The 27789-nt window shown below is 40.7% G+C and overlaps 2 protein-coding genes and 1 long non-coding RNA gene across 5 annotated transcripts; 2 read left to right on the forward strand and 1 right to left on the reverse strand.

The window, feature by feature from the left end:
- The first annotated feature begins 250 nt into the window (after positions 1-250).
- Positions 251-6479, forward strand: car15 (carbonic anhydrase 15). Its single transcript, XM_056243648.1, has 8 exons — positions 251-471; positions 625-651; positions 757-933; positions 3116-3261; positions 3354-3446; positions 3539-3605; positions 5022-5182; positions 6163-6479. The coding sequence occupies exons 1-8, from the start codon at positions 414-416 to the stop codon at positions 6385-6387; spliced, it is 954 nt and encodes a 317-aa protein (XP_056099623.1). The 5' UTR covers positions 251-413; the 3' UTR covers positions 6388-6479.
- A 1759-nt stretch (positions 6480-8238) lies between these two features.
- On the reverse strand, positions 8239-25785 carry setd1ba (SET domain containing 1B, histone lysine methyltransferase a). 3 transcript variants are annotated; one of them, XM_056243609.1, is made up of 19 exons: positions 23712-24304; positions 23395-23549; positions 23000-23098; positions 22471-22741; positions 21320-21441; positions 19504-20550; positions 16706-17476; positions 15428-15607; positions 15248-15341; positions 14939-15141; positions 14657-14738; positions 14183-14557; positions 13645-14097; positions 12727-13242; positions 11531-11706; positions 11299-11424; positions 11085-11204; positions 10867-11004; positions 8239-10776 (listed from the first exon to the last, which is right to left on the reverse strand). In XM_056243609.1, the coding sequence occupies exons 1-19, from the start codon at positions 23770-23772 to the stop codon at positions 10603-10605; spliced, it is 5163 nt and encodes a 1720-aa protein (XP_056099584.1). In that variant the 5' UTR covers positions 23773-24304; the 3' UTR covers positions 8239-10602. The 3 variants fall into 3 exon arrangements, with proteins under 3 accessions (XP_056099584.1, XP_056099574.1, XP_056099566.1); XM_056243599.1 differs by lacking the exon at positions 23712-24304 and adding an exon at positions 25671-25785 and having other exon boundaries at positions 12727-14097; XM_056243591.1 differs by having other exon boundaries at positions 12727-14097; positions 23712-24306.
- LOC130078161 (uncharacterized) lies at positions 24421-27748 on the forward strand. Its single transcript, XR_008805894.1, has 4 exons — positions 24421-24996; positions 25216-25279; positions 25415-26841; positions 27157-27748. It is a non-coding gene; the product is annotated as an uncharacterized LOC130078161 (long non-coding RNA).
- The last annotated feature ends 41 nt before the right edge of the window (positions 27749-27789 follow it).

Below are 27789 nucleotides of genomic sequence, written 5' to 3' on the forward strand. Positions count from 1 at the left end.
TTTGTTTTTGGTAACATTACATGTCTTTACTGTCACTTTTGATCAATTTAATGTGTCCTTGCTGAATAAAAGTATCAGTTTCTTAAGTGTGTGACTTAAAATGTTCAAGTAGTTTTTGGGGCCACAGTAAAACCTTGGTAAAACTTTCTATTTGCATTATTTCAACCTTCACTGCTTTGTTCAATGCATATGGTCAGTGTTCACTTCTCTGGTTCCTCGTTCAACAAGTGTTATTTGTTTGAGACTGTGGACGAGCGCAGTGGCAGCGACACGCTCAAATGAGTACGGTCAGAAAAAAACCCTGACATCCTACCTCCATCCAAGAAGATCACTATTTAAACCCCCGTTTTCTGTGCCTTTTCTATTTTTTGGGGTGCAAGACCGGTGGGAACATATTTATTCATTTTAAGCGCATGATGTTACTTCTGATGCTGATGTTGTCTGTGGTTTTATTGGCACACAGTGATGACGGTGAGTGACAGGAGATTCAATGATACATTTACTTTCTGGTGCTGTTGGCAAAACTTTTACATTTTACTTTTAAGGGATTTAGTTGAATGCCTTTGACTGAAACAAAAGTGATTATATAAACTTTGATAAAGATTTTAACTGTTTTTTCCTCAGACTTCTGTTATGATGAAGAGCACTGTGGTGAGTTTTTTGAGCTGTGTGTGTTTTAAGAAGGACAAAAAAGTACTCATTTTGTCAATACTAGTATTGTCGTGACATGAAACAAGATTTAATTGTTCTTGGTAGATCCATATGCATGGGGAGACAACTACCCCTCTTGCCATCCTCTTCTGGAGAGCCATCACTCTCCGATCAACCTGGACCATCAGCTGATGAAGAACGATTCTTTGGACTCGCTGCACCTGGAGGGTTTTAATTTGACTCATAAAGGCCAATGGTGGCTGACAAACCAGGGTCACTCTGGTAAGTGATTCTATGGAGTGCCTTAGTGCCCGTCCACTCTTTAAGCTGGTTTTGGAAGTATTCTTGACCAAAATTTGAAGCATCAATTTTTGCTCAAGATCTTGTATTGACAATGCAAGAGTCCAGCACTCTGTAAAGTCTCCTCCAGCACATCCCAAACACTCTCATTGAATTTAAGCTCTGGACTCAGAGGAGACGATTCATGTGTGGAAATGATTCTTCATGCTCCTCACAACCATTCTTTCACAATCTGAGCCTGATAAATCTTGACATTGTCATCCTGGAATATGGCCTTCCTACATGGTTGTTTAAGAAATACACACTCCATCATTTAGGGTCAGAAGAACTGTTGCCACCTGCCAAACTGTTGAACTGTTTTGACAACATAGCAGGACCAACTCGATTAGGTCATGCTGTACGCTTTGGGTGTTCCCTACAATTTCTTTTGCTCGATTTGCTCTCAACAACTCGCTGATTAGTCGAATTTCTTGTTGAGCATTATGGGTAATGTAGTTTTCACAAATTCAGATGTTAATCATGATTATTTTAATATTTTAAAAATGGCTTAAACAAAAGCATATTTAAAGATAAATTAGATCCTTGGCAGTTTGCCTATAAGAAAGGCTGTAGTACTGAAGATGCAGTTGCTGCTTTAGTACACATCATCTCTAAACATGTAGATAAACCTAAAACAATTGTAAGAACTTTGTTTTTAGATTTCTCTTCTGCATTCAACACATTACAGGTTGACAGACTGGTGTCAAAACTTGCACGGTTGAACGTTAATCCCTATCTGGTCCAGTGGTATACTTCATTTCTCACTGATAGAGTTCAGAGAGTCAAAGTGAATGAATCTGTGTCGTCTGCAATCATTACAAATGTCGGAGTCCCACAAGGTTGCGTTAGTTCTGCCGTACTTTTCACCTTATATACAGATGACTGTCGAACTGATATGTCAAATCAGTATATTTTGAAATACTCTGATGACACTGTTTTAATATCTGTGATAAATGATTCGGATAGTTCTGAGTTTCATCAGCAAGGTGTGACTAAACTGATTGAGTGGTGTGAGAATAATGCTCTTGTCATTAATACCAGTAAAACTGAGGAGATTGTATTTGGGTCTGTGGCCGATATAATGGCTGTTTTTATTCATAAGGAGGAAATTAGATCGGTTAAGACATATAAATATTTAGGAGTGATTATAGACGATATGCTGTCATGGAAAGATCACATTGACACACTATGTAAAAAAACAAAGCAGAGAATCTATTTTCTTCGTCGTCTTAGATCATTTGGAGTAAGAAAACAGATTCTTCTATTGTTCTATAGGTCTGTGATAATGAGCATACTGCAATATCTATTTGGTATAAAAGCTTGTCTGTTATGCTGAAAACAAAGCTGCATAATCAATTAAAAATTTGCTCAAAGATTGTAGGTCAGCCCCTTGAGAAGCTCTACGACTCAGCCTATCATAACAACTTGCTAAGGCTAGCCAGTATTATAACTTCTAACCCTATGCATATTCTGCATAAAGAGTTTGAACTTTTACCATCAAAGAGGAGGTATAGAGTGCCCAGATTTAATAAAGTGAGGCTGAAACACTCTTTTGTGTACCAGGCTATCCTAGCATTGAACAAAACATTCAATCAGAGATCAAGAGTACTGTGAAGGTGTTAGATGTATAAGTGTTGTATTGTTTTGAAGATATAATATGTGATGTGTAAGTGTATGTCAAAGTAGAATGTATGTTAGATGTACGTTGTATGTATGTTGTATTATTTTGAAGGTATAATATGTGATGTGTAAGTGGATGTCAATGTAGAATGTATGTTAGATGTTGTAAACATACACTGTTATGCAAGAAAAATTTCAGACTCGTCTGACAATAAAGTATAAAGTAAAGTAAATATACCATTGATTAACAACCTCAGAACTCACAGTATAGACGTTAAAGGATTAGACCTGTAAGTTAAGTTAAAAATAGTTTTCCTATGGAGAAAATTATTGCAGTTTTTACCTCTGGAAACTGAAAGTTGCAGTCTATTGACCTTTAGAAAGATGGTTTGGATGCTTTTATCCCAGGAATCTTCAAGGTGTAGCTACATATTATTGGAGGGTTCCCTGTGAATGAAAGTTGTAGCTCAGCTGGTTTCAGTCTGAAACGTGTCTTTGTGTGTAGTTGTGCTGGAGGTGGGTAACGGTATGCAGGTGAGTGGCGGAGGGCTTCCTGGGACTTACCGCACAATCCAGCTGCATTTCCATTGGGGAAGTGTCTCTTCAAACGGATCAGAACACACTCTGGACCACCTGAGGTTTCCTATGGAGGTTTGGGCCTTCCGTTGTCTTTATTTGAAAACTAAGCAATTATGTTCACTTTACGTTTTTTTGTAACGTTTGTCCGTATGGTTTGTGTGCAGATGCACATAGTCAACATCAAATCCACACATCCGAACTTGACTTCTGCACTTGAAGACCCAACTGGACTTGCCGTGCTTGGCATATTTGTTGATGTAAGATTTAGTTTTATCTGAAGTAACATTTCATCAATGCATAATAAACATTATCACCACTGGTTTGTGTTTTATCTTTAATACTACGACAGGTGTCATATCTGCATAATGAAAACTTCCAGTCCATCTCAAGTGCACTTCCTTTTGTTGCCTACAAAGGTTAGTTGAGACTATACACTTTTTCAAAGTAAAAATAATATAGGCTATATACAGTACACTGAACAAAATTATAAACGCAACACTTTTGTTTTTGCCCCCATTTTCCATGAGCTGAACTCAAAGATCTAAGACTTTTTCTATGTACACAAAAGGCCTATTTCTCTCAAATATTGTTCACAAATCTGTCTAAATGTTTGTTAGTGAGCACTTCTCCTTTGCCGAGATAATCCATCCACCTCACAGGTGTGGCATATCAAGATGCTGATTAGACAGCATGATTATTGCACAGGTGTGCCTTAGGCTGGCCACAATAAAAGACCACTCTAAAATGTGCAGTTTTACTGTATCTGAAAAAAAGAAAAAAAAGGTTGTTGATTGTGGCCTGTGGAATGTTGGTCCACTCCTCTTCAATGGCTGTGCGAAGTTGCTGGATATTGGCAGGACCTAGAACACGCTGTCGTATACACCGATCCAGAGCATCCCAAACACATTCATTCATGCTGACTGCAGGAATGTCCAGTAGCACCTCATTGCAGTAAACGAGATCCAGGGGGCGGAGTTGGATCCAGGTCTAAGGGGCGGAGATGGTTAGGATTAGGGGTGGGGTTAGGGATCAGGGGGTGGAGATGGGTAGGATTAGGGGTGGGGTTAGGGATCAGGGGCGGAGATGGGTAGGATTAGGGGTGGGGTTTGGGATCAGGGGGTGGAGATGGGTAGGATTAGGGGTGGGGTTAGGGATCAGGGGGTGGAGATGGGTGGGATTAGGGGTGGGGGTAGGTTTAGGTATATGTAAGGTGGGAGGAAGGTGTTCTGTAAGGTGTTCTGCAAGGTGTTCTGCAGTGAGGACCATCTCGGAATGTCCACCAGAGCTGTTGCCCGTGTATTGAATGTTCATTTCTCTACCATAAGCCGTCTCCAAAGGCGATTCAGAGAATTTGGCAGTACATCCAACCGGCCTCACAACAGCAGACCACGTGTAACCACACCAGCCCAGGACCTCCACATCCAGCCTCTTCACCTCAAAGATTGTCTGAGACCAACCACCCGGACCGCTGCTGCAACAATCGGTTTGCATAACCAAAGAATTTCTGGACCCCCGGACCCTCCAATACCGTAAAACTGCACATTTTAGAGTGGTCATTTATTGTGGCCAGCCTAAGGCACACCTGTGCAATAATCATGCTGTCTAATCAGCATCTTGATATGCCACACCTGTGAGGTGGATGGATTATCTCGACAAAGGAAAAGTGCTCACTAACACAGATTTAGACAGGTTTGTGAACAATATTTGAGAGAAATAGGCCTTTTGTGTACATAGAAAAAGTCTTAGATCTTTGAGTTCATAATTTTGTTCAGTGTATATTTGAGTAGGCTATTTGCAGAAGTTTGAACTAAATATTTTCATTTTCTTTCTAGGACAAACAAAATCGATAAGACCATTTCCTTTGGTAAATCTGTTACCTCAGAACAACCTAACGCAGTATTACCGTTATCATGGCAGTCTCACAACGCCGCCCTGTTCACAGGTGGTGTTGTGGACCGTGTATGAAGTGCCTGTCCATATCTCATGGGCTCAGGTAAGACATTACTAAAGTCCTAAATTAAATCTACGCAAATATGTAAACAAAAATGCTTCTAGATTTTTTACACTTCATAATGCATCGCTTGCATTTTCAGTCTTGCCACAAGGGTGCTATAATGCAGAACAGAAAACAGAATTTTGATGAACAAGTTAAAGGAATAGTTCACCCAAAAATGAAAATTCTGTCAATTCATTATTCACCCTCATGTCATACCAAACCCGTAAGACTTTCGTTCATCTTCGGAACACAAATGAAGATCTTTTTGATCAAATCTAAGATCTTTCTGTCCCTCCATTGACAGCTACGCAACTGACAATTAAAAAATTTCATAAAGAGATTGTAAAACTAATCCATATGAATTGAGCGGTTTAGTCCAAATTTACTGTTACGTCTCTGACGCTGTTCACGTTGTAAACACAGTGCAGTGCTTCCTGGTTCTACTTCAGAACGCCGGCTCAGTATTGTACGACTCCTGCGTCAGCACCACACGCATGTCTCATGGTGCTCACGTGAATAGCGTCAAAGACTGACACAGAATAAATTGTTGAATAAATGTAATGCGCACAAAAAGTATTCTCATCGTCTCATAACATTAAGGTTGAACCACTGTTGTCACACGGACTATTTTAACGATGTCTTTACTATCTTTCTGGGCCTTGAAAGTGGTAATAACGTTGCAGTCTATGTGGGGTCAGAAAGCTCCCTGATTCCATCAAAAATATCTTCCTTTGTGTTCTGAAGATGAACGAAGGTCTTACGGGTTTGGAACGACATGAGGGTGAGTAATTAATGACAGAATAAAAAATTTTGGGTGAACTAACCCTTAAAAGTCCAAACTGTCAACATGTTCATAGCTTAGCTAAATGAATAATACATCAATGTTGCCATTTATTTGAATGATTTAATTAGTCACTTTTCAAAGTTCAAGTTAAACCAAGTTCAAGAGATTTCTAACATTTTCTTTCTTTTGTCAGTTTGAGCAGTTTGTAAACGGGATATATTCCACGGTGGAAGAAGCTGTTGACCAGGTTCTCCTGCATGACAACTACAGACACATCCACCCAACCTACGGACGGTCCGTGTACGCTTCCAAAGACGCCAAGCTGCTCTCCAATGGAGTGTCCTCTCTTGCCATTTTTAATGTTTTAAATGTTCCTCTACTCCTTTTAATTGTAAAATATTTAGCATTTTGCTTATAGCAGAATGGCAGCATTAAACATACTTGTCTTGGACTATTCATGACACATAATACTGTGGCAAAAACAACTGCCCAAGCTATTTAAATTTTGATGGATTCTGATTGGCTGTCAATCTTTTTGTTTATCAGCTGGACAAAATCCTTCTGAAAGTGATCCCAATAATATAGTTTCCTTGTTGCCATGGTTATAGCCAGTGTTGGGAGCAACACATTACAAGTAACGTGAGTTACGTATTCAGATTACTTTTTTCAAGTAACGAATAAAGTAACACATTACTTTTAAATTTACAACAAAATATTCGTTTTTTTTTTGCAAATAACAATAAATAAATTCCCATTTATTGACTGAAAGCACTTCTGTCCCCATGTTGAGAGAAATCGAGAGTGCGGAGGCGTTTTGTGCGCGCTGTGTGAACATGTTGGTTATTGTAGTTCAAGACTACAATTGTTTCCCCAACACTGGTTATAGCTGTGGTGTGGAATTCCCTATTCTCATAGACTTAAAACGATTATTAAAGGATATATTTATTATCGTTCTTGGTGTGAACGGGCCTTAAATGTATCCTTAAATTATTTATGCATAGAAACAAATTGTAGTTTGATCACACATCTATACGAGTTATCCTGGTTATCTTTGGTCAGTATCACCATGTACGTATTTCCCCTCGCTTCTTACTGAACTTGATCACTCAAAGCCTTTTCATAGGGAGAATTTCACCAGTCATACACAAAGGGCACTTCGCAGGATTTCAATACCTTACAGTAGAAAGATAAAGTTTCAGTTCACTGTAGGCTATAGGCTTCACGTTCACTAGCTATAAGTGGAGCGTGTGGACTCATAAACGTGCATTCACCAAACTTGAATGATTGTTATCATTGATTTTATCATTCTGTGAAAAATACAAACTTACCTCAGGAGGCAAACTATTTGATGTATAAAATAGCAGAGCTAGCAATAGTTTGACTTAAGTCCAAAGTGTTCTTTTGCAAATAATAAAGTGTTGAAATAAAAATGACAGTGTTAGTGTGTTTTGTCTATTTTGACTGGCTCACAAGCGTGTTTTTGTTGTAGTGGTCATACCCTTCTCGTCCTGTTACTGACACTGGGGGCACTGCTCACTCACACAAAGAGCCCTTGTTTCTGTCTCTTTCGAGGTTACCATTGCTAATCTGGCCAGTGAGGTCACTCCCTGGTGTTCACTGACAGCACAAAACAGTCACTATTTCAGTCTGAGCTTGTGAAGTGGACCTCATCAACCATTACTAGCCTATAAATTATTGCACTTGAAAAAGGTAACACCACTAGAAATTGTTATATCGTTAGGCCTAACTATCGATATATTAAGAATCATGTAATGTTTAACTATGACTTGAACGTTATTGAAAAATTATACTTTTCTGCACATCCATGTTTTTTTATTTCATGTAAACTAAACTGCTTTTCCATGTTTTTTTCTAAAAACATTCCCTAGATGTATGTAAAAATATTCTAAGATGAACATACTGTAATTTGTATGTGGGGTATACAATAAAAAATGTCTTGTTGGGGGTAGAAACTAAATACAATACAAAAACACTAGCTGAATCCTTTTAAATGACTCTCTGTGGTTTTTATAAAGGGTAAACATGAATAGAGCTATGATGCCAGGCAATATGAAGGGCAGATGGTTAGACCAGTGTGTGCTGAGACCTCCTATACTGACAGAAACATGTGAAGTTATTAATTCTAATTAAACTCAGATTTGAAACCCTGTTCCTGCTAACTCTCTACACCTGAATCGACCATGAGAAAACATCCAACATTATATTAAAGTGACACATCGTTAAAGGATTAATTACAAGACAAGGCAGCTGAAAAAAAAATCCTTTATTTTTTCCATGATCTTTTTTCCATACATTTGTGGTATAATAAATAGACAGGGGATAAAGGCCAATTTCACCAATGCCCCTTGCCATCATATCTGAATGATAATGCTTTCCCCCCACACTGCAAACAGATTTTCATAGAATTTACAACCAAAAATAAAAATTAAAGCTTGACACAAGCTGAAAATACTGCCACCAGCTCTCCGCAATCACTGTCAAATAGACCTTTCCGAGCCGTGACACTGTAGCAAATCCTCAGGAACAAAAATATATATATATTTATATTTATATATTCACAGTTAAAGTATTTACACATAAGAATCCAAAGGAAAATGGGCAGAAAAAAGACGTTTCTACAAGAAACAATCTTTCAAAAGGAAGTACAAATCTGTGTTATGTACAAGATGCATCATTTTCTTTAAATTAGCTATTCAACCCCTTTTTTTTTAATAATGATCCCTGAAAAATAGTCATTTTAAATACTCCATTTGTCGCTCATAAAAGCAGAACGATGCATCACTCCCCATCGAGATAAAAAGGCCCCATTCCTTTATACAAACCATCAAATCCTGTACAATATAAACATATTTAAAAAGAAAACTAACAAAAAAGCTGGGAGACCTTACCCTGTGAGTGATCTAACGTGAAGGGCGCGTTTCAAAGCATGAGTGCCATTTGGCTTGATGGGGGGTTGGAAGCCTCTAGTGCATTTATTAAAATAACCAAATCACAAAGATAAACAGTCTCCATGCTGCCTTGCAGATCAGAGTCTTCTGCTTTCAAAGGAACATTTGGCTGAATGAAGCTGTAATAGCCGTTTAAACATGATGGTTAAATACTGAGCAAAATGCAGAAGGAACTCAAAAGGGTCGCCCGAAGTACCAGTGAGCTTAGGTCATCTGTGCAAACACACACATACACACAGGAGACAAGTGGAAAATTGTTTGCTTTTGGAGCCGAGACACTGTAATGTACACATTTGGCACTGTATTCGACTTCGTACTTGATTTTCTGTGTCCACTGCAGACGTTTTTTAGGGTGACGGACCTAATACTCCAGGGTGTGCCATCCTAAACAACAGTGCAACTACTTAGATTAGATGAATTGGTGTCTGGCCAATCTTGTTGAAAAGCATCAGTGCTGTGCGACTGTTACCGCACTCACAGAGAACTCCTAATACTACGAAAACCCATGCTAACTGACCTAAAACCAGTGCAGGTGGATTTTCCCATCTTAAAGTGAACTGGTGGAGATAAGTAGGGATATATATGTTTGCAGAATAGCAGCATTATATTGGCGAGATTCACTCCATAATAGAAAATTCAGCACCAATGCCTGAATATGCATGAAACCAATTGGATCTTTGCATGTTTATCTGCTAAAGTAGTGAGCTGACATATCAAATGCAGAGTTAATACTAAGTTGTACAGCTTGAAAGTGAGCAGCTTTCTGCCCTTACACCTTACAGAAGATAGGGGGCAGCAGAGACACTCAAATGAGCAAATTACAGATATATGGTTGTAAAAAATAACTTGAATAAATGAAAGAATTAGGTGTAGTGTATTGTTTGATTTGTCCAGTCGGATTCAGATCCAGTCTGTAGGTGCCATACGCAGCGCCGGCTGAAGTATTGTAGGAGCGTTTCACTTTGTGTAAATTTGCCTGAGCTGTGGCCCTTTTTCTACTGATTTGTTTTGTGGCCGGCACAGGTGTGCTTTTGTTGAATGTTCTGCAAATTGAAGACAATTGACCCAATACCCCTGACATTGGTTAGTGTCCTGCTGAAAGATAAATCGTCTGGGCTGTTACAGTGAGGTCTGACCATACACTAAACTTCATACTGAATGAATCTTGTTGGGCTTGGAGGACAAGGACATGGTCAAAAAAAAAAAAAAAACTGACAGAAGAATTTTGTGCGTGTGGGACAGATATGAGCAGCTTAAAGTGTTCGGGGTCAGAGTTCAAGGGACGGGGAGGTCTCTCCAAACCAAACCGCAGAGGAAAAAGGGACTGACGAGGAGCAGGAGCTCCACGGCAAAGACGAACTGTGCCAAATGGGCAGACAACAAACTTGGTGCCCAAACATTTGGGGGAAAAATATGTCCATTTCCATAGAATCAATGGAAGAGTGGTAGAAAATTCATTTTTTATGCTTGAAAGAGCACCTGTAATTCGTAAACAATCGTGAAAAAGTACAAAAAAGAAGTCCCAGATACTTAGCTGCACGATATATCCAGTGGCTGTGTTGGATTTCACCCACTATTTCCTCTGTAGCTCCAGAAGACGGGGCGTCTGGGCTTGTTGTAGGGCAGTGCATGTTTTTAAGAAAGTTCTCACCTATCTGCTGGGGTTAGTTTAAGGTTCCTCTGCAGTTCTCTGCGCCACAGAGGCACGGGATCTTCTCGTCCTCAATGGGGAACTTGTAGTCGTAGGTGATCTCCTCGTTAACATTTATTGGCTGCCGGGAGTAGATGACGATCTTTTTCTGTGATTCCACAGTGATGACCTTGGCATAACAGTTTGGCTGGGAGACACAAAGGAGGACACGGTCAATTAGGTTTTTACCTACAAAATTACCTTGATTTTTTTTTTTTTTAACAAGTACAAAACTCACATTGCAACTATGATTGATGAAGCGGGCGAAGTTGCCACATTTGGTTGCGTCTATAATGGTATCGTGATCCACACGGAACATGTAGCTACTGCCGATGCCCTCTTCCTCATAGCGCTTCTCTCGCATGTCTGCAATAACCTGCAAATGTGGACGAGACGGTTATGAACAGACCACACAAAAAGCAGTGATGCTAAAAGTTTGGTTGGTTTTACACTTACCTGTCGGATATTCTGGCCAACATATTCGATAACCATCTCATCCGCAGCAATAGGTTCCATGGCGAACAATCCCCAGTCATGAATGTGACTTCTACAGAACCGGATCTTCTTTTTACGGAACTGTGGAAAAGTTGTGCGTCATTAGATGTTGCCTAAGCTAATATTTTGATTGGTGATGTTTTGAAAGATATAAGATGGTTTTCACTTGTCCTACCTTAAGCTGGTTAAATTTGAGGAGGTCACTGTCACAGCTGAAGGACGACAGCAGACGGCGCTGTTCAGACCGCCGTTCTGAACCTGCCCTAGTGGACGTTAAGGGCTGTGCTGGAATACTCTTCCCCTGAAATCACACACAAAAACAATCGTGTCAGTGCCTTCAGCAAACCAGCTTAATGAAGTATTGACTGATTGAGAGTAAACTTCAGTATTTTATCACTGCCACTCACCTGAGTGTCCACATCAGACTCTTCGGACTGCAGGCGTGAGCTGTTCAGGTACTTCATTTTGTCTTTCTTGTCGATTTTGTAGTAGCCCTCGCTGCGGGCGCAGCCGGTGACATGGTCTCGTATACCATCCTCTTTTCGCTTCTTCTTCACCACCGATGCACTGCCCATGTTGGTAGGTTCAGAGGAGTCAAGGAAATACTCTCTTTACAGGAACAGATAGGTCTCCACATAACAGGTTTGCAAATAACATTAAAGTATATGTAATGATTTTGTTATTAGAATACTAAGTAAGCTATTCACAATTAAAAAAACATAGCGGTGCTATTTCGGATGTGAAAAATATTTTTCAACATTAAAGCTGCACTATGCAACTTTTGTCTTCAAAATGTATATAATGAGCGAGTACAAATGAATCCATTTTCCAAACCGTGGTTTTTTGTCTTATCCTGAATCGCTACGATACACCTATAATATGTGTTTATATTCGGAGTATTTTAGACCAGTCAGGTCGCCACCGCTGCTGAGTAGCCCAGTACCTACGTGACTCATCATAGACATAAACAGAGAGAAATAGCTCCGGATACAATGTTCTTCTGCAAGAGGCATGCAGTTTTGTTTATTAACCGCTTACAAACAGCAGCTTTAAGCAATTCAATTCCACTACTCTGTTTGGTGCTACTAGGGGTGTAGAATTTATGCTAAATTATACTCCAAACAAAACTGAATTACTGTTTCTTAACAGGTTTCCTAAACACTCTCTCTAGGCTTCCATTGTTTTTTAAATGTATTTCTATTTGCTGCCACTAGACCCGCTTAAATAGAATTTTACACCAAAAAATTTCAAAGAATCTGTGAGGTATTAATAAACACTGTTTAAAGCTCAAGATCATGGTAAAGGTTTACCATTGTTCAGCGGATGTTCGTGGACGACATCCAGTAATTTCTATGAATCTACACGATTAGGAATATTGTGTGAGGGCGAAAGATTTCCCCATACGGGAACTGGTTGCAACGGGTTCAAGTTGGTCATGCAAATTCACTGCGTTGAACAACAGAAAGCTGCTTGGTTTGAAAGAGACTTCTGTGTGAGCTGTGCTTCATACATTGCTACACTATTGATAATAGACAGTGGACCTTTTTAGTGTGCTAAATTTCACTACGTGACCACACGTTAAGACTGAAGCAGTAAAGGATATGAGGATGATGGACCCAGAGGGTGTCGTTGAGCCAGTCGTTGCCATTGTCCTGCTCAAGCATCTTGTCGTAAGTGGTCTTAAGGTATTGCATGTCCTCCTCGTCAATGCCATCATTCCAGATGTCATACAAGATGGTCATCTCCTCAAATTCTGAGCGGGGTAAGAAGCTGGGGCGGCGCGGTGATGTCACAGTGGAATGCATGGACAACAACAACTCCTGCCAGCCCCGCCTCTGTCGCCGTGTCTTCTGAACAGGTTCCTCATCATAAAACATCCTGTCTTCCACCTGAGGTATGACTGTCAGGTCTTGGTTTTCCTCTTCATCCAAGGCTGTGGAATCACCATCTTCACCTTTGAAGGTCTCTGAAGGGCAGTCTGGGTACATGTCATTTACTGGTAGGTCTGGAGGTAAAGAGGCCACCATTGGAGCTGGAGGCTCTTCAGAGTCTTGAGGGGCTTCAACAGACAGCTTTTTAGACTTGGGACGTCCTGGTTTTCTCTTGGTTGGAGTATCATCTAAGGGCACAGGAACATCTATCATTGGAACAGGTAGATCTTTTGGAGCAGCAGGAGAGGAGGTCTCTGCAGAAGTGGGAGAGGAGCCTTGGGGAGGCTCCTGAAGTGAAGCAGCAGGAAGGGGAGGACCAGGGAATGGGGAAGAAGCTGTATTGTTAGGTAGGCTGGGCTGGGGAGAGGCACTGAGTTGAGGCTCTTTAAAGAGAGACTTCTCCTCCAAGCTCTCAGATGAGGCCTTCCTGTGAATAGGAAGGCCTGCAGATAAAGCAGCAGAGTCAGGGAAAGCTGGGGTGAAAGTAAGGTCTCTACCCGGAGTCCGAGGGATACCAGCACTGAGGACAGGAGATTGAGCAGGGTAAGAGAAAGGGCTGCCGGGAATATGCGGCGAGCTCAAGCTGTTACCTGTTAGTGGAGCGTCACTACCTGGTGTGACAGGAACCGTATCAGTGCTCTGAGACTTGCCCAAACCCCGTGGTCTGTCCATGAGGTCTCTCCCTGGTGTGCGTGGGATGTCCTCTTCCGTAGGCAACCGCCCACGGACAAGCATATCCGGCAAAGATTCACGGGGCGGCAGAAGGGATCGTGCTTCAAGGGCATGATTGGGGGGAAGTGGAAGGTGCATGGAAGGTGTAGGAAGAGACCGAGGGATTGCGGCCTCTGACTCTAGGGGAACTGGGCCATCACGGCCAGGGGTTCTGGGGACGTCTTCTGCAGGGATCTTTGGTCTGGTGTCCTGATCACTATCTGCAAACGAACCTGTTGGGGTGGGTGGGCGCAAGCTACCGACATCATCCAGGTTGGTTTCAGCTTTGGGCACTGGAATATTGACCTCCAAATCGATGTCGGGTTCATCAACTGAAAGAGACAACCAATCATGATTTGACCTCATAAACACACAATACTCAACTGCTATAGCTAAAAAAACAGTCAAGAGTCTGACCTGGCAATCCTTTGGGTGATGGGGGCCGCACGTCATTAATTCCAGGCTTGATTGAGCTCACCGTACTATGTTTGTGATCGAGCTCTGCCTTGTCTAAAACCTCCAGTCTGTTCAACTCGCTTGGTTCTTCTTCTGGTGGTGGTCCTATGGGGGTACTGGGGGATTTTACATCAAGATCCTCTTCATTAGAGGTCGATGATGAGGAAGATGAAGACGACGATGAGGTTTGTGCGTCGTCATCTTCATCCTCTATTTCCACTACACGCTCTTCTTCCTCCTCTTCTTCCTCCTCCTCCTCCGAACTCGATTCATAGTCGGACGAGCTCTCACTCCCAGAGGAATCAGAATCAGATTTGGAGGACGATGAGCTAGAAGCTTGAGGGAGGAAAAATGGTGACGGTCATTACCTCAGACCCATTACAGTGTCCACAAGTGCAGAATATTAATCAGACTCTTGCCATTAATAGTCATTACCTTCATCTGATGAGTCAGATGATTCACTCTCGCTGGAGTCTGATTCGCTCTTCTTTTCGACATCTTCCTCGTCCTCCATATCCTATGAAGGCAAGGGTTTTTTGTAATGTTAGGCTCAAATATAAGTGTCGTATATGCAGCCTGATAACTACACCCGTTTAAAACAGGTTTATAACTGAAAGCAATCACAGACGCCAATTACCTTGGTCAAATTCTCGATTATCAACTGTTAAAATAGTACTATTACTTCCAAATTTCAAAGTACTGTGGATTGGTGCTCACCTTGCCAGAGGGCAACCTCTCAGAGGCATCTTCCACTGGCTCCACTTCATGGTCTGAAAGCGATGACTCCTCTTTACCGGAGGTTTCCTCCTCCTCCTCGCCTTCACTGTCCAGCCCCAGAGGCCTGGCTGGCCTTCGCTTGGCAGAAGAACCACTGCCATCCGTTCTGGATCTGTCCATGCGAAGATCTGTTCTTTCTGACTCTGAGAACCGACCTTACTGAGTTAGTTTATAGAAATGGCATGGAACCATTTAAAGCATTTCAAGATAAGTCATTTGCTAGATTAACTAGATATGCCAAGCACACACCTTCATCTCCCAGCTCATCATCGACAGGTGTGGATGGTCGCACCCTCTTGTTGTCATTGGTGGATGTCGGCTCAGGGGGTTGTTTCCTCTTAACCTGCAAAAAAATGTGTAGCAATTGATAATGAGCAACTTAAAAGTATAACGGCACACTAACAAAAATACAGGATGGTAGTTTGGTACCTTGAAGGATGGTAACCGGATGGCACCGCGCAGGCCAATACTGAGACCCATTCCCTCAAATCCCAGACCCTCAACCTTGTTCCAGTTTTCCAGTAAGCTAGAGGATATAGTCTCTTTGGGTTTGGCCCGTTCTTTCTCCTCTTCTTTGCCCTCACCTGTCTTCACAGGTGTAAGCGTAGCCTGCAGGTGCAGAAACATTATGACGTCAGATAAAATGATGTTAGTATACTGTTAGTATAATGATATGTCCTCAGGTTAAGCAGTTCCATCATTTGAAAACTTAACAAGCAGGGGGTTTCCCTTTTGACTAATTGTTTGAAACACTTTGAAACATTCAGTTCTGTAATCAGACAGCTATCAAATTATTTAGAGCAAGATTAAAGCAAAAGCATATTTTTTAACAGTTGCCCAAGTTTGTCTACTACTTTCTGCCCAAAAGATGAATTTTTTTTTTTGCTTGTCAAAATAAACGAAAAACAATAACCGGGTATTTACGTGTTTAAATAAAACCCTAAATATAATTTTTTGGTTTCACTTTATTTTGATGGTCCCTTTAACACATTCTGTTGACTATAAGTAACGTTGGACCTACATGTCTACTAACTCTCATTAGAGTGTTAGTAGTGTATAAGTAGACTGGTAGGTTTAGGGTTAGAATAAGTCGACAAGTTGTTGCAAAGTTACTTATAGTCAGTAGAATGTCTGTTAGGGAGCATCAAAATAAAGATTTAGCAGATATTAAGCAGACAGTCTACTGATACTCTAATGAGAGTCAGTTGACATGCAGTTGCAAAGTTATTTATAGTCAACAGAATGTTCAAAAGGGACCATCAAAATAAAGTGTTACCAATTTTTTTTGGACAGCATTCTTATTGGACTCTAATCTAATCTACTGCGCACACAAATGAATACTTTTTACAGGTAAAAAACAAATTTTTTGACTATTGACATGACACTAATAACATTCTTGCTACCAATCAGAGACGGGTTTGTCACATTTCGTTCAGCAATATCAGTACAATTCAAAAACATTTAGGCTAAACATACAACGATCTAACACTCTAAATTACTTCTTCCCCAACACTGCAAATAAAAGGAAACAATACATATGAAAGTTACTTATGAACTTGACAGTGATTTTGTACCTTGCATGACTTCAATAGCTTGAAAACCAAATTTGCTGCATTTGTTATGATTCATTTACTAAGTATTTACATTTCCGGCAAAGTGTATCATGTAACATTTAAAACAGACCTGAGTTTGTGGAATGGTGCTTACCTTAGCCGATCGCTCCTGTTTGTCCCACCATTCATCAAACGCCCTGAAGGCCACCACCTCCACTATCTTACGGTTGAGATCTCTTTTCATGATGGCCTTCAGCTCTTTGACAATAACCATAAGCACTCCATCCACAGTGGCTTTGTGTGGGTCTTCCTTTTGGGGCTCATAGCCTGGAGGGGGAACAGCAGGGTTGAACTTGGGCATGTTGGGTAGGGGCCAGGGTTGCCCGTGCCCCACAGCGCCTGCAGGGGCACCAACCATAGAGAGAGGTGGATACGGGCCTCCAAATTGCATGGCGGTGGCGGCAGCAGCAGCAGCGCCAGCACTTACAGCAGCTTCGCTGATGAAGTGATGGTAAGAGTACTGCCGCTGGCTCTGCGCCATGCGACTTAGCATCTGAGTCTGCATCTGAAAGGACATGTGAACACTGCCCCACTGTGGTAAGGAGCTCATCAGGTCCACCTGCATCATGGGCATCATGCCATGGGGGTAATGGGCCAACGGGTGTAGCATAGGATGGGGGGCCACGCCAGGTGGGCCAGCCAGGTGTGAAACGGTTGAATGGGGTGGAAGAGGAGGCAGCGGCAGGGGGAAGCCAGCCTGTGGAGGGGGCAGTGGGGGGAACCCTGGCGGGGGCATGGAAATTGTCTGCATCGGAGATACCGCAGAGTTGACCACAATGTTTTTGGCACAGTCCCCACTAGCAATCGGTGTGCCTGGCATCTCATCATCAGAAATCTCCATGTCTTCACCCGATGACTGATGGCCCTGTGTAATAAAACACAAACATCTGTTGCGTTAGCACACAAACTAGTCGCGCAGGGAGATAAACAACAAACTATGGTCTATATTGCCTTTGGTTTGACAACTATTGTTCAACTATGAAAAAATCCTGAATTCTTACTTTCTTCCCTATAAAAGTCCAATGAAGTTCTCTCGCTATTTGTGAGCATAATATTGTGTGTATTAAAAAATAAAAGGGATAGTTCACCCAAAAATGAAAATTGTGTCTTCATTTACTCAAGTTGTTCCAAACCTATGAATTCAAAATTTCAGAACTCTTCAAAATATCTTCTTTTGTGTTGAACAGAACAAAGAAATTCATACAGGTTTGGAACAACTTGAGGGTGAGTAAATGATGACAGAATATTCCTTTTTAGGGGGAACAACCCTTTTAAGTGACAAGCCAGTGTAATTGTTTTTATTATTTATATACTATTACAATATTTAATAGCATCTTGAATTAGCTAAATACATTTTTATTTTATTTTGAGCTACTTTGGTTTTTCAACTTAAACTTATTTATTCCAGTTAGTTGCAGCTTTATTTCAATTACCAAAAGCGATTTTTTAAATAGTTGCAGTCGACAATTAAAACACTGTGACAGGAATTAGTAATAATATTCTCCTGAAACACATGATTACAGGTAGTTTGAATCTAGGAATCCAAACACTTTCAGATATGAAATAGCTCTTGCTGAACAATGGTTTTGGAGATGTAATAAGAACAGCACTATCCTGATGGTCCAGCTTTTAAGCAGGAAGTGAAGCACAAAAGTATGCTAACGGCTGAGCATTGTTTCTCGTGTTGTACTACGTGTAAGAGGAAGTGAAAGTGTGTTGCACATAAGCGGCATCCACAGTAGGATCATATTTCATGGGTTCGCCATACAGAGCTGGGGGCTGTAATGCAAACAAGTTAATTTACAAGACAGAGCCTCATTATGCACTGAACGTTTATGTCCTTACTGCAGACCGCCAAGATTCTCAATTTTTGAATGGAATGCAATGCTAAGATTATTTGGTACAGATTAACATGTAGGACTTAAACTGTGCCATGCAAAATGTTCTATTTATCAGCATGCTGCTGAAATGTCACAAACAGTTGAATTGCAAAATCTCAAGCAAACAGTGATGCCAAGAAGTCTCTTGCCTATAACTATGGGTTCAAATAAGCACCACAAAACATTTCAGACTGGAATCTAAACTAAATTAATTTGAAGAAGTCATGCTACGCCTTTGAGATTTCAAAACAAAAAGAAAAGAAAAAGAGTATACAAAAACTTTTTGCAGCTAGATTGCACAATTTCTTCTTTTGCTACAATGTGAAACAAAAGGGAAAGTAGAGAGCCTCTTTAAAGGAAGACGAGTGAGGTTGCCTCCTACATTTCTCCTGGGTCCTGAAACCCTCCACACACTCATAATATCATATTTATCAAGTTAGCTACACACTATAAACCACTAGCCAACAGTAGCTAAAGACATTGATATTTTTAAAGATATTGCCCCTAAATGGATTCACAGTATATGCAAATACTACATAGTAAATATAAGACATTACCTTATTTATCTAGCAATCTGGCACAAAAGTCAAAAACAGCACTAAACCGCAGCATTTAACTTAATATTTTACTACAAATATGTCAAATAAAACATTTTGTTGCTACTCGTTGAAAATAAAATAAAAAAAATACCAAAACAATTAGTTAGGTTAGAAGCATTGCTACTTAGTTACAGTTTGAACTACAATAACTACAACACTGAACTGACTAAATAATAACACTATATGATCTTCTGTAGAGCTGCTTTTTAGTTTAACTGGATTTTCTTCATGACTAATGAACTTTGCAACAATGAACTAACACTGAACTAAACTGAGTTTAATAATGAAACTATTGTCTTTTTAATAGCTGTTGTTGCGCTGAAATACTTTGCAACATTAATTCGGTTATTTTCTTGTTTATTACTGTGAAGCTGCTTTGAAACAATCTGTATATCGTGCATCTCAGGTCTTACCGTGTCCATTTTGTCTATGGGCGTCCGTGGTTCTCCTGCACTGCTTTTACTGAGCATGTTGCAGGGTGACATGGGCCTAGAGTTCGTCAACAGGGCAGCAGTACCAAGGATGGGTTCGTCATCATCAGAATCAGGAAGCGGGGTAGGGCTGATGTCCTCCAGGCCGGTGCTTGACGGCCGCGAGAGCCGTTGGGGCGGGATGGGGGAGAGCTGCGAGGACGATGAGGAGATCGGGCTCCCGTCCATGCGCACCTCAGCGTCCGAGTCTCCACGCTCGTTCAGGAAGGGCTTAAGGAGCATTTCTATGCGGGAGTCCAGGCTGTTGCGTTTGGACTCTTGGGTGGGGGTGCCCAGCGATGGGCAGGGCTCTGGCGTGGAGGGAGGAGGTGTAGCTGGTTGGGTTTCTGGCGCAGGGGGAGGCTCGGGGATTGGTGGCGTAGCAGGCCTGTCTCTGACGGGCATGAAGTCGGGGCTCGGGGGAGGTGGGGCTTGAGGCGGTCTCCTATAATCCACTTCCCGCTGAACAGGCTGGTGGAAAGAGGGCTCTGTGTGAGGGTAGACTGGGGGCATTGGCGGCTGATAAGGAGAGTAAGCAGTTTTGAAATTCGCACTGGCTGGTGGCGGTGGCGTGTGCGCAAAAACAGGCGACGGAGGCTCGGGCGGCTGATGTTGCTTAAAACTAGGTGGTTGCTCTGCGTTGCCACGGTGCGCCCCTCCTGTGCCGTGGACGTAGTGTCTTTCGGGTCTGCGGTTGTAGGCGTCCTGGAATTTGGTTTCATGTCTCCTCGCCTTGTAGCCTCCCGAGGATTCCACACGGTTCGGTTGAAACGCCGGTGTGCCCTGCCTGCTGGAGTAGCTGGAGTCCTGAGAGAACGGGGTGCCTGACGGGCGTGGGGTTTGCGGGGTACCCTGGGACTGTGGCGTATCCTGCCTTAGGCTGGAGTAGGCCGTATCGAGGGACATGGGCGTGTTGGTGCCACCTGGCGTGGCTGTGCCCGCAACTGCAGAAGAACTGCCTTCGAGGGATCTTCGCGAGGGCTCGCATGCCTGCGGACACAAAAGTGTCCAACTTAAACATGTTTGTTTCTGAATTTCACAGTGCAAACAAAAGCACAGACCAGTTCTAATGGCATTAACAATTAACATGCAAATCAAATACATTTTATGAACACTAGTTAATGGCAATCTCTGTTTTCACTGTGAGATAATGGCCAGAACTGAGGGGGAACCGTTCAAAGTGCAATAATAGCGTGCAGCTCTCTGGTGGGAGCAGTTATTAGGTACGTTTCAGTTGGTGTCCATTTAACCACCTGCTGAACTGATAAACTGGATTAGAGATAAAGACTTTCTGCTGGAGAGGGACTCACAGCATGTTATACAGTGTGCTGGTGTAAAACACAAAACTACAGTAAGAAACTACAGTAAACACTTTGTATGTCAAGCTTCCCTCTCTTCAACTGATGAGAAAATCTACATTGCATCTTAAATGGTTTTTAAATTTTAAATCATTCAATTGGTCTATGGAGGATTAAACTATGATATTTAGAAATATATGTATATATATATATATAATATGGGCATTTGTAGTTAAAAAAAATACAGTCTAACTTTTTTGTAGTAAATTGAATCAGTTAATAGATTTTGAACTGTTTTTTTTTTAAAGCCAAAGCTACTTCAGGACAGCACATTTATACAGCTCTGTTCATGCCGGAAAAAAATTAAACAGTCTTTAACTTTGTTTTGAAGTAAAATCTTAAGTGTTCCAATATTTTCTATAATTAATGTCACATGTAATGGCATATTGTTTGCTTTTTACCAGCAGGGCTTCAGACAAGCTGTGTGGAGAAACTTCACAGGCTTCTTCACCACCAACTGGAAGAGTGAGCGGAGTATAACTTCCATTGATCAGACGCTGGAAGTACCTTTGGCGATTTTCACCTAAAATGATGGATGAGAACACACATTACTGTGGTGAACATGATCACTGACACACAATGTGGGCTACATCTAAAAGAAATACACACATTTTATTCATTAGAAAGGAAGAAAAAGAAAGAAAGAAAGAAAGAAAGAAAGAAAGAAAGAAAGAAAGAAAGAAAGAAAGAAAGAAAGAAAGAAAGAAAGAAAGAAAGAAAATGTTGTTACAAGAGCATTATTATTAATTGTCCCTTTCACAAGAAAAGTGCTATTGCCAAATACTATTGACAAGTAATCTCACTTGAAAACAGTTATTATACTAAAACAATTAAATGTTATATAAAATGTTATGTTTTGTATGTTAAAAATAGGCTTATCACTTACATATAAATTATGTATATAAACAATATATTGTATATATGTACACATCAAATAAGAAAATGACAGTATAATGTAAGAAATAACTGCACTTTGTATTCACGTGACTGATGATCACAGATGAAACGGTACTGTCTCTTTAAGAGAACGGAGAGCCCACTACAGCTGTCATCCTGCCTTTAGGATCTCCTTTTTACAAGGTTAATGACGATCCCGTGTGCTTGGCTTTCAGTAACGAGTCTGAACGAAGGGTTTAACATTAAAAATATTTTCAGTTGGACAACTATTGTTCAAGTCGTGGTTAACCAGCTCACATTATCTTCTAAAACATTTGCATTTTACATCTAAATACTTCAGCGGCTGTTTCTCATAATATACTGTGGTAAAAAAAATTGTAATTTTGCTTGTAACTACAGATAAATATTTAGTAAATAGTTCAAATGCATGGTTTTCACGTAAAATGTCAAAGCAAACACTTCAGTAAATCCCTCTGCAGCTGACATGCCGTGTAGTGGTTACCAAGCAACCAACGTAAATGTCCGCACGTGATATGATGCTACAAACAATCTACTCAAAAGTACCAACACACGTGGCATTTTAGTGTAACTCTGTCAGATATTAATAAAGCTATACATCTCCAGTTCAATATTTTCACATTTAATTTAGCTTTACCTTTAGGGTCCAGCTCCACGTGGATGATGTTGCCCATGACAGAAGTGTTGTGCAGGTTCTGGACAGCATCTTTCGCCGACTTGACGGTTCCGAACACAACTTTAGCTATTCCGAGATGCTTTTTGTTCTTCGGGTTGTACAAAATTTCCACCCCCTCAATATCGCCGAACTTCTTGCACATGTCAGTGAGAAATCCCTCTTTGACGTTGTCGTTGAGTTTGGCAAACGTGACCTCCTTCGGGGGCACGCGACCGATGTAACAATCATCGATCTGAGGAAACAAAACGCTTCTTTGAAATGGAACGTTTTTGTTTAAAGTTGTTAAACATAGAACTGCTGTCCTAAACGGTTTAAAAGGAAGCGCGTGTCTCTTAGGTCGTTGAAAACTGACCGTTAAATCAGTTGTTTTTTAATTCAAAAATACATTCGATGTATAAAACGTCCTGTGAACCTCAACCGTCTTGTAGTTGGTTACTTAAAAACACTCAAGACAAATTCACACATGTGTCAGGGGGTGTGACTGAACTACCTTAAATTTAGGCACCGGGAGATCAACCTCCTTGTACTTAGCCCACAGACGAACCATTCTCGGGTCTCGGACGTTCTCCACTGGTGACATCCCGTGGTTCTGTAAACAAAAACACACATTTATGAACACTTTACGCAAGGAAGTGTACTTTACACCGTCCGCTCAAACTGACCGTGTCGCTGTCAACAGAACTAATGCAGCACAACGAGAGCTGGTTTCAGTTGTTTAGTTTGTAAAAAGAGTGGTCAGTAATGAAAGTTTGGCAGCGGTTTGGCACTCTTTGATGTACTGTGTCAGGTGTTTACAACGCCAGTGATATTATATATCCATTCGGCGCGACAATACACGGGTCAATGTATCCGATTCTGGCCGTTGTAACGACTCGTTCCGCTCACCGGCATGCTGAACTGCAGTCCATCGTAGCGATACAGTTTGTGCGATCCCTTTTTCAGCGCTGGGTCAATAATCAACTTGTAACTTCTCCAATGATGATTTCGTTTCTCTCCCGAATTGCAGATAGGATGGTTGTTCTCCATTCCGTTCGCCAAACCTAACGAAGAGATGACAAAAATAAAAAACAGAAAGTACGCTTCATAATACTGACAGCGCAAAGATTGATATTTGCACACAAACAGTACGTTGCAGAAAACGGGGGGTTTGAAGCTGTGCCCGAAACAGACATTACAGAGGAAGAAAAAAAGAGAAAGCTTACTTGAACTCTGTCTTCTACCGTGATCTTCATTTAGCTTATTTCTTTCTCCTGGTCTGGACATATTGTGCCCGATCGAGTAGTTTTATATAAAACGGCTAGATCTTGAACCTTTCGCCGATCACATTACATGATTTTAAAGATACTGCCTCCTTTTTGCGAGCCAACACATATTGTGTGCCTCTAGTCTGGGGTTTCTGTCTCTCCCACAATACACCACTATCTCAACCTTCCGGCACATTCGACACGCACTTTCGATTTATTATTCTTAATAGTTAAGCTAAAGCATTGCTTTTGTGTGACTATTAATAAAACACACACATGGAGTCAAGTGTGATAAACGAGTGGGAAGTTGAAATATCTTAATTTTCGAGCAGTAAAGCGAAGGTTTAGAACGCGTTGAATCTGCACGATAGATTTACATGAACGTTAAATACAAGATGGACATGGAGCAGCAGCGTTGGGGAAGGTTGTTAAAACTGAACTGGGACACGCACTGAAAGCCCAAATGAATTGGTTTAAAAACGAAATGCAGTTTTGCTTTCATATAAACAGTTATTCCGGGATATGTTTTAAGTCATGCATTCAGAATGTGTCAGTAAAATGAACTTTCACGAGGGACCGCCTTTTAAAAGCAAAGTTTTTCTGTGGTGATAATTCTGTTTAAACATCTAATGTTATTTTCTTTTTCTTGTTCTAATACTAGTTGTACATTTTTCAGTCCATTCCCAACATTGTTTGATATTCTGCGGTGCTTGGGCAATTGGCTGGTTAACAGCAGTTCCCTCTCTGGCCAATCAGATTGAAGCACCATGGTAGATTCAGCTATTAGAAGCACAGCCTTCAGTTCTTCCTACAGAGAGCAGAAAGAAGGCTGAATGCAGGCGCAGCCATTTTCTCCTACATTGGGACTCAATGGCCAAAATGGGTTTCCTTTGTTCCAAAAGGGATCTAAATCTTGGTTTCATCAGCCTTTTATGGACTATTTAATACATACAGTGTTTCTGTTTACAGGATCTGAGAAGAAGGAAGATGAAATGTTGGATGGTATCCCTTTGACATTTTTAAGCTTTTTTTCTCTTCCTGGAAACCATCTTTGTCCCAGCAAACTAGGTCATGGCACACCCATATAACAGCATTTTATTCTTTAGTAAAATGCTACTGAATAAACATTTTGCATTTGGTTTTATTATTACTAACTAGAATGTAAAAAGAAAAAAGAAACCCATGAAAATAACCAACTGCTTTTAAGGCCCTGCCTTGTTCAGGGCCAAGCATTAATCAATAAGTAAGTTTATCTTTATTGTCTTTGCTTATTTAGCTGCAAAAATAAATGTTTTATTGTTAATTAAACTGAGGCATTTTATGTATATTGACTGAATTTCTATTTCTTTTTAGCGTTCCCTAAGTGTCATTAGTTTTGAGTCTAGCTTTGTCTTCAGAACATTCAGTTGCATGTTGTTCTTTTTTAAATATCCATTTAAATGGATTGCTTCTCACATTTCAGCAAACAAGGCAGGCCACAGAGAAAAAAAGGACGATTGGCCTTTTACAAAAATGCTGAATCACAGGTATGATTGATAGGGTTTGTGGTTGTTTTAATGCTCATCCTGGTTGTGACTCACTGTTTTTAACCCTACAGCAGTACTGGTATCAAAACACTTTTTTTTTTTTTTTTTTTTTTTTAAGTACATTTATATTTAAAGAAATTGGTGGACTTCACTTCTCTTTCATGGCGTGCAGATTGGGAATAGTGTATTTCTGATTTTACAATGCAATGGAAATCCCTTTGTCAATTAACATTTTCAGTAAGTGAACACTCACTATATATCTGACCTTGTGCCAAGGGCACATTTCATAACACTATTAGTCTCATAACAGTGTATAGTTCACTAGTAGAGATAATGTATAAATAAGACTTTAAACACACATAATTATTAATGCACTAACAAAGATATTTACCTTAACATTTTGTTGAAATAATTCTATCAGGCCTATACGATGAAGAAACAGGAACGTTTTCATTCCCATCGTCTGATCCTTTAACACTGGCTTTAAAGAGGGGGTTGGGTTGCAACGCCTAAAAGGAAGAAAACGACAATAACCATTTTTCCTGCCTTCGTTTTTCGACATAATTCATCATTTAACACACCAATCTGCGCAGTCTCCAACGAGTGGAGCTGCTGGAAATCTTGAGACACTTTTAGATATTGCAATATGCAAACAATCCCTCTTTCTCTTCCTGAAGACAGAATGACAAGAGAAATTCACTCGCTTGCACGTCATCATTCAGAAGAAAGAAAATGTCCTTTTTCTTTCCGAAGGTAATAGTTTATGCGACCTTATTTGACAAAAATGACTTGGGAATACTCTGTTTTAAAAGGTAACATTAAATCATATTTATGTTTCAAACTCATTTGAAAAATTACGAGTATTGTTGTCCTGTGGGGATAATTGTGAGAGAAAAAAAGGTGTAAAAATCATTATTTTAGACACCTCTCATTGCTGACCCATGTCCAAAGCGACCTCAGAACTAGCCTGCTGTTTAATGGCTTCTCTGCTGTTTTCATTTTCAACATGGCGTCTTCACAAGGACATCATTGTGGAAAAGAAAGGTTGCTGCGCCATTTATGGGCGAGGCTGTCGGTCGCCGTTTCAGCTGATTCTGCCTTTATACGTGGCAACCATTGCAAACACAAACTGACTAAATGTGGTCAGAGAGGCTTGCTGTTTCAAAAGCGAGGATATTGCACAAAACTCGCAGTAATATCTCGTGCGTAAAAGGCGCCCTCGACGCTGCTGCGCAAGGCGCTGGAAACCCTGTGGCACAAAAACACACACACAGCGGTAATCTGAGAGTTTGGACGCATGCCACGGGTCCGGGATGTGACTGCACCCACCTAACCATTTAAAGTCGGAGAAAGAATCTCAAACACTGTGTGGCATTTCAATCAGCAAGTACAAAGGGAATATCCAGTCCTCTGTGCTCTCTCGTCCCCCTTTCAGAACATTCGGTGCAGTTTATTCGCCAGCCATTCAGAGGATCATTTGACGTGATGCATTGCAGGATTGCGCACTACTTAGGTTTCTCAGATCTTCTGGTGAATATATCACAGTGTTGCAACACATACCGGTATGTGGTATGCAAATTGTCGTGTTTTGCACAATTTTTGGATATGTAATTTTGTATATGTAGCTTTTTCCACTATTGTGGAGAATGGACATACTTATTACCCAAGCATCTTATCATTGGAATTTGGTTATTGCCTCTGTATTTTTTTCTTTCCCCTTCTTTCTGTGCGTTTGGGGCGATGCCAGGTTCAATTTATTAGCCAGAATGGTATCGCGTAAGGAAACGCACCATCTGTCTTTCGCTTTTAGGATTCACGCTTAGGATTCACGCTTGTTATTGCATGCACACCAATATGATTTTGTCTCTCTGCCATAGTCTAAAATAGGACTGGTGACCGAATATGCCAGAAAAAGGACTGAAGAAGACGTGATGATGACCACATTGTTTCCTGCCACCCAGGGCTGAAGTGGGTCATGAGGCCATTTTATGGCACTCGTGTGTTTAATTAGGAAAATCCTCTTTATCTTAGTAACCCGCGAACGCAAGCTGTTTCTAAAGGCAGTAAAGAACTACAGAGATCTCAGACGATACCAGTTTATATAAATATTTATTTTTGTTACTCGATATGCAGACGTGTGCGAAAGGCTCCATTTGTGCTCTGGACAGCTGGATTGGATCCTCGATACATTTCGACATTCAACTTCGCCATTAATGATATAAGCTATTTTAGCTTTTATTTAGGATAGGGTATTCTGTAAAAGTTGATTCTTGGGAATCTCTTATTTGAAATAATTTGTATTTTTTATATTTCTTGTGGAGACTAGCCTATGAGACGTCTGAAATCAAAATTAGGCTACACAGGATTTTTGATGGCAGTAATATGTAAATTTTCTTTTTAATGTTCATTTTAAAATCTTAAATCCGCTTGAAATCGGAGGAAACGTTAAACAGAACCAAATGCAATTCGCAATTCTCACGGTGGGCAATTTTTTATATATATATATTTTT

Source organism: Rhinichthys klamathensis, unplaced genomic scaffold (assembly GCF_029890125.1).
Source record: "Rhinichthys klamathensis goyatoka isolate OS25496 unplaced genomic scaffold, OSU_Roscu_1.1 h1tg000027l_1, whole genome shotgun sequence".
In the NCBI taxonomy this organism is placed as follows: domain Eukaryota; kingdom Metazoa; phylum Chordata; class Actinopteri; order Cypriniformes; family Leuciscidae; genus Rhinichthys; species Rhinichthys klamathensis.

Coding starts and splice junctions, on each gene's coding strand:
- car15 (XM_056243648.1), top strand. CDS start 414: ATGATGTTACTTCTGATGCTGATGTTGTCTGTGGTTTTATTGGCACAC. Junction 472..624: donor ATTGGCACACAGTGATGACG/GTGAGTGACAGG, acceptor TTTTTTCCTCAG/ACTTCTGTTATGATGAAGAG. Junction 3,606..5,021: donor TCCTTTTGTTGCCTACAAAG/GTTAGTTGAGAC, acceptor TTTTCTTTCTAG/GACAAACAAAATCGATAAGA.
- setd1ba (XM_056243591.1), bottom strand. CDS start 23,772: ATGTCCAGACCAGGAGAAAGAAATAAGCTAAATGAAGATCACGGTAGA. Junction 23,550..23,711: donor CGGTAGAAGACAGAGTTCAA/GTAAGCTTTCTC, acceptor TCTCTTCGTTAG/GTTTGGCGAACGGAATGGAG. Junction 20,551..21,319: donor GCTTGTCTGAAGCCCTGCTG/GTAAAAAGCAAA, acceptor TTGTGTCCGCAG/GCATGCGAGCCCTCGCGAAG.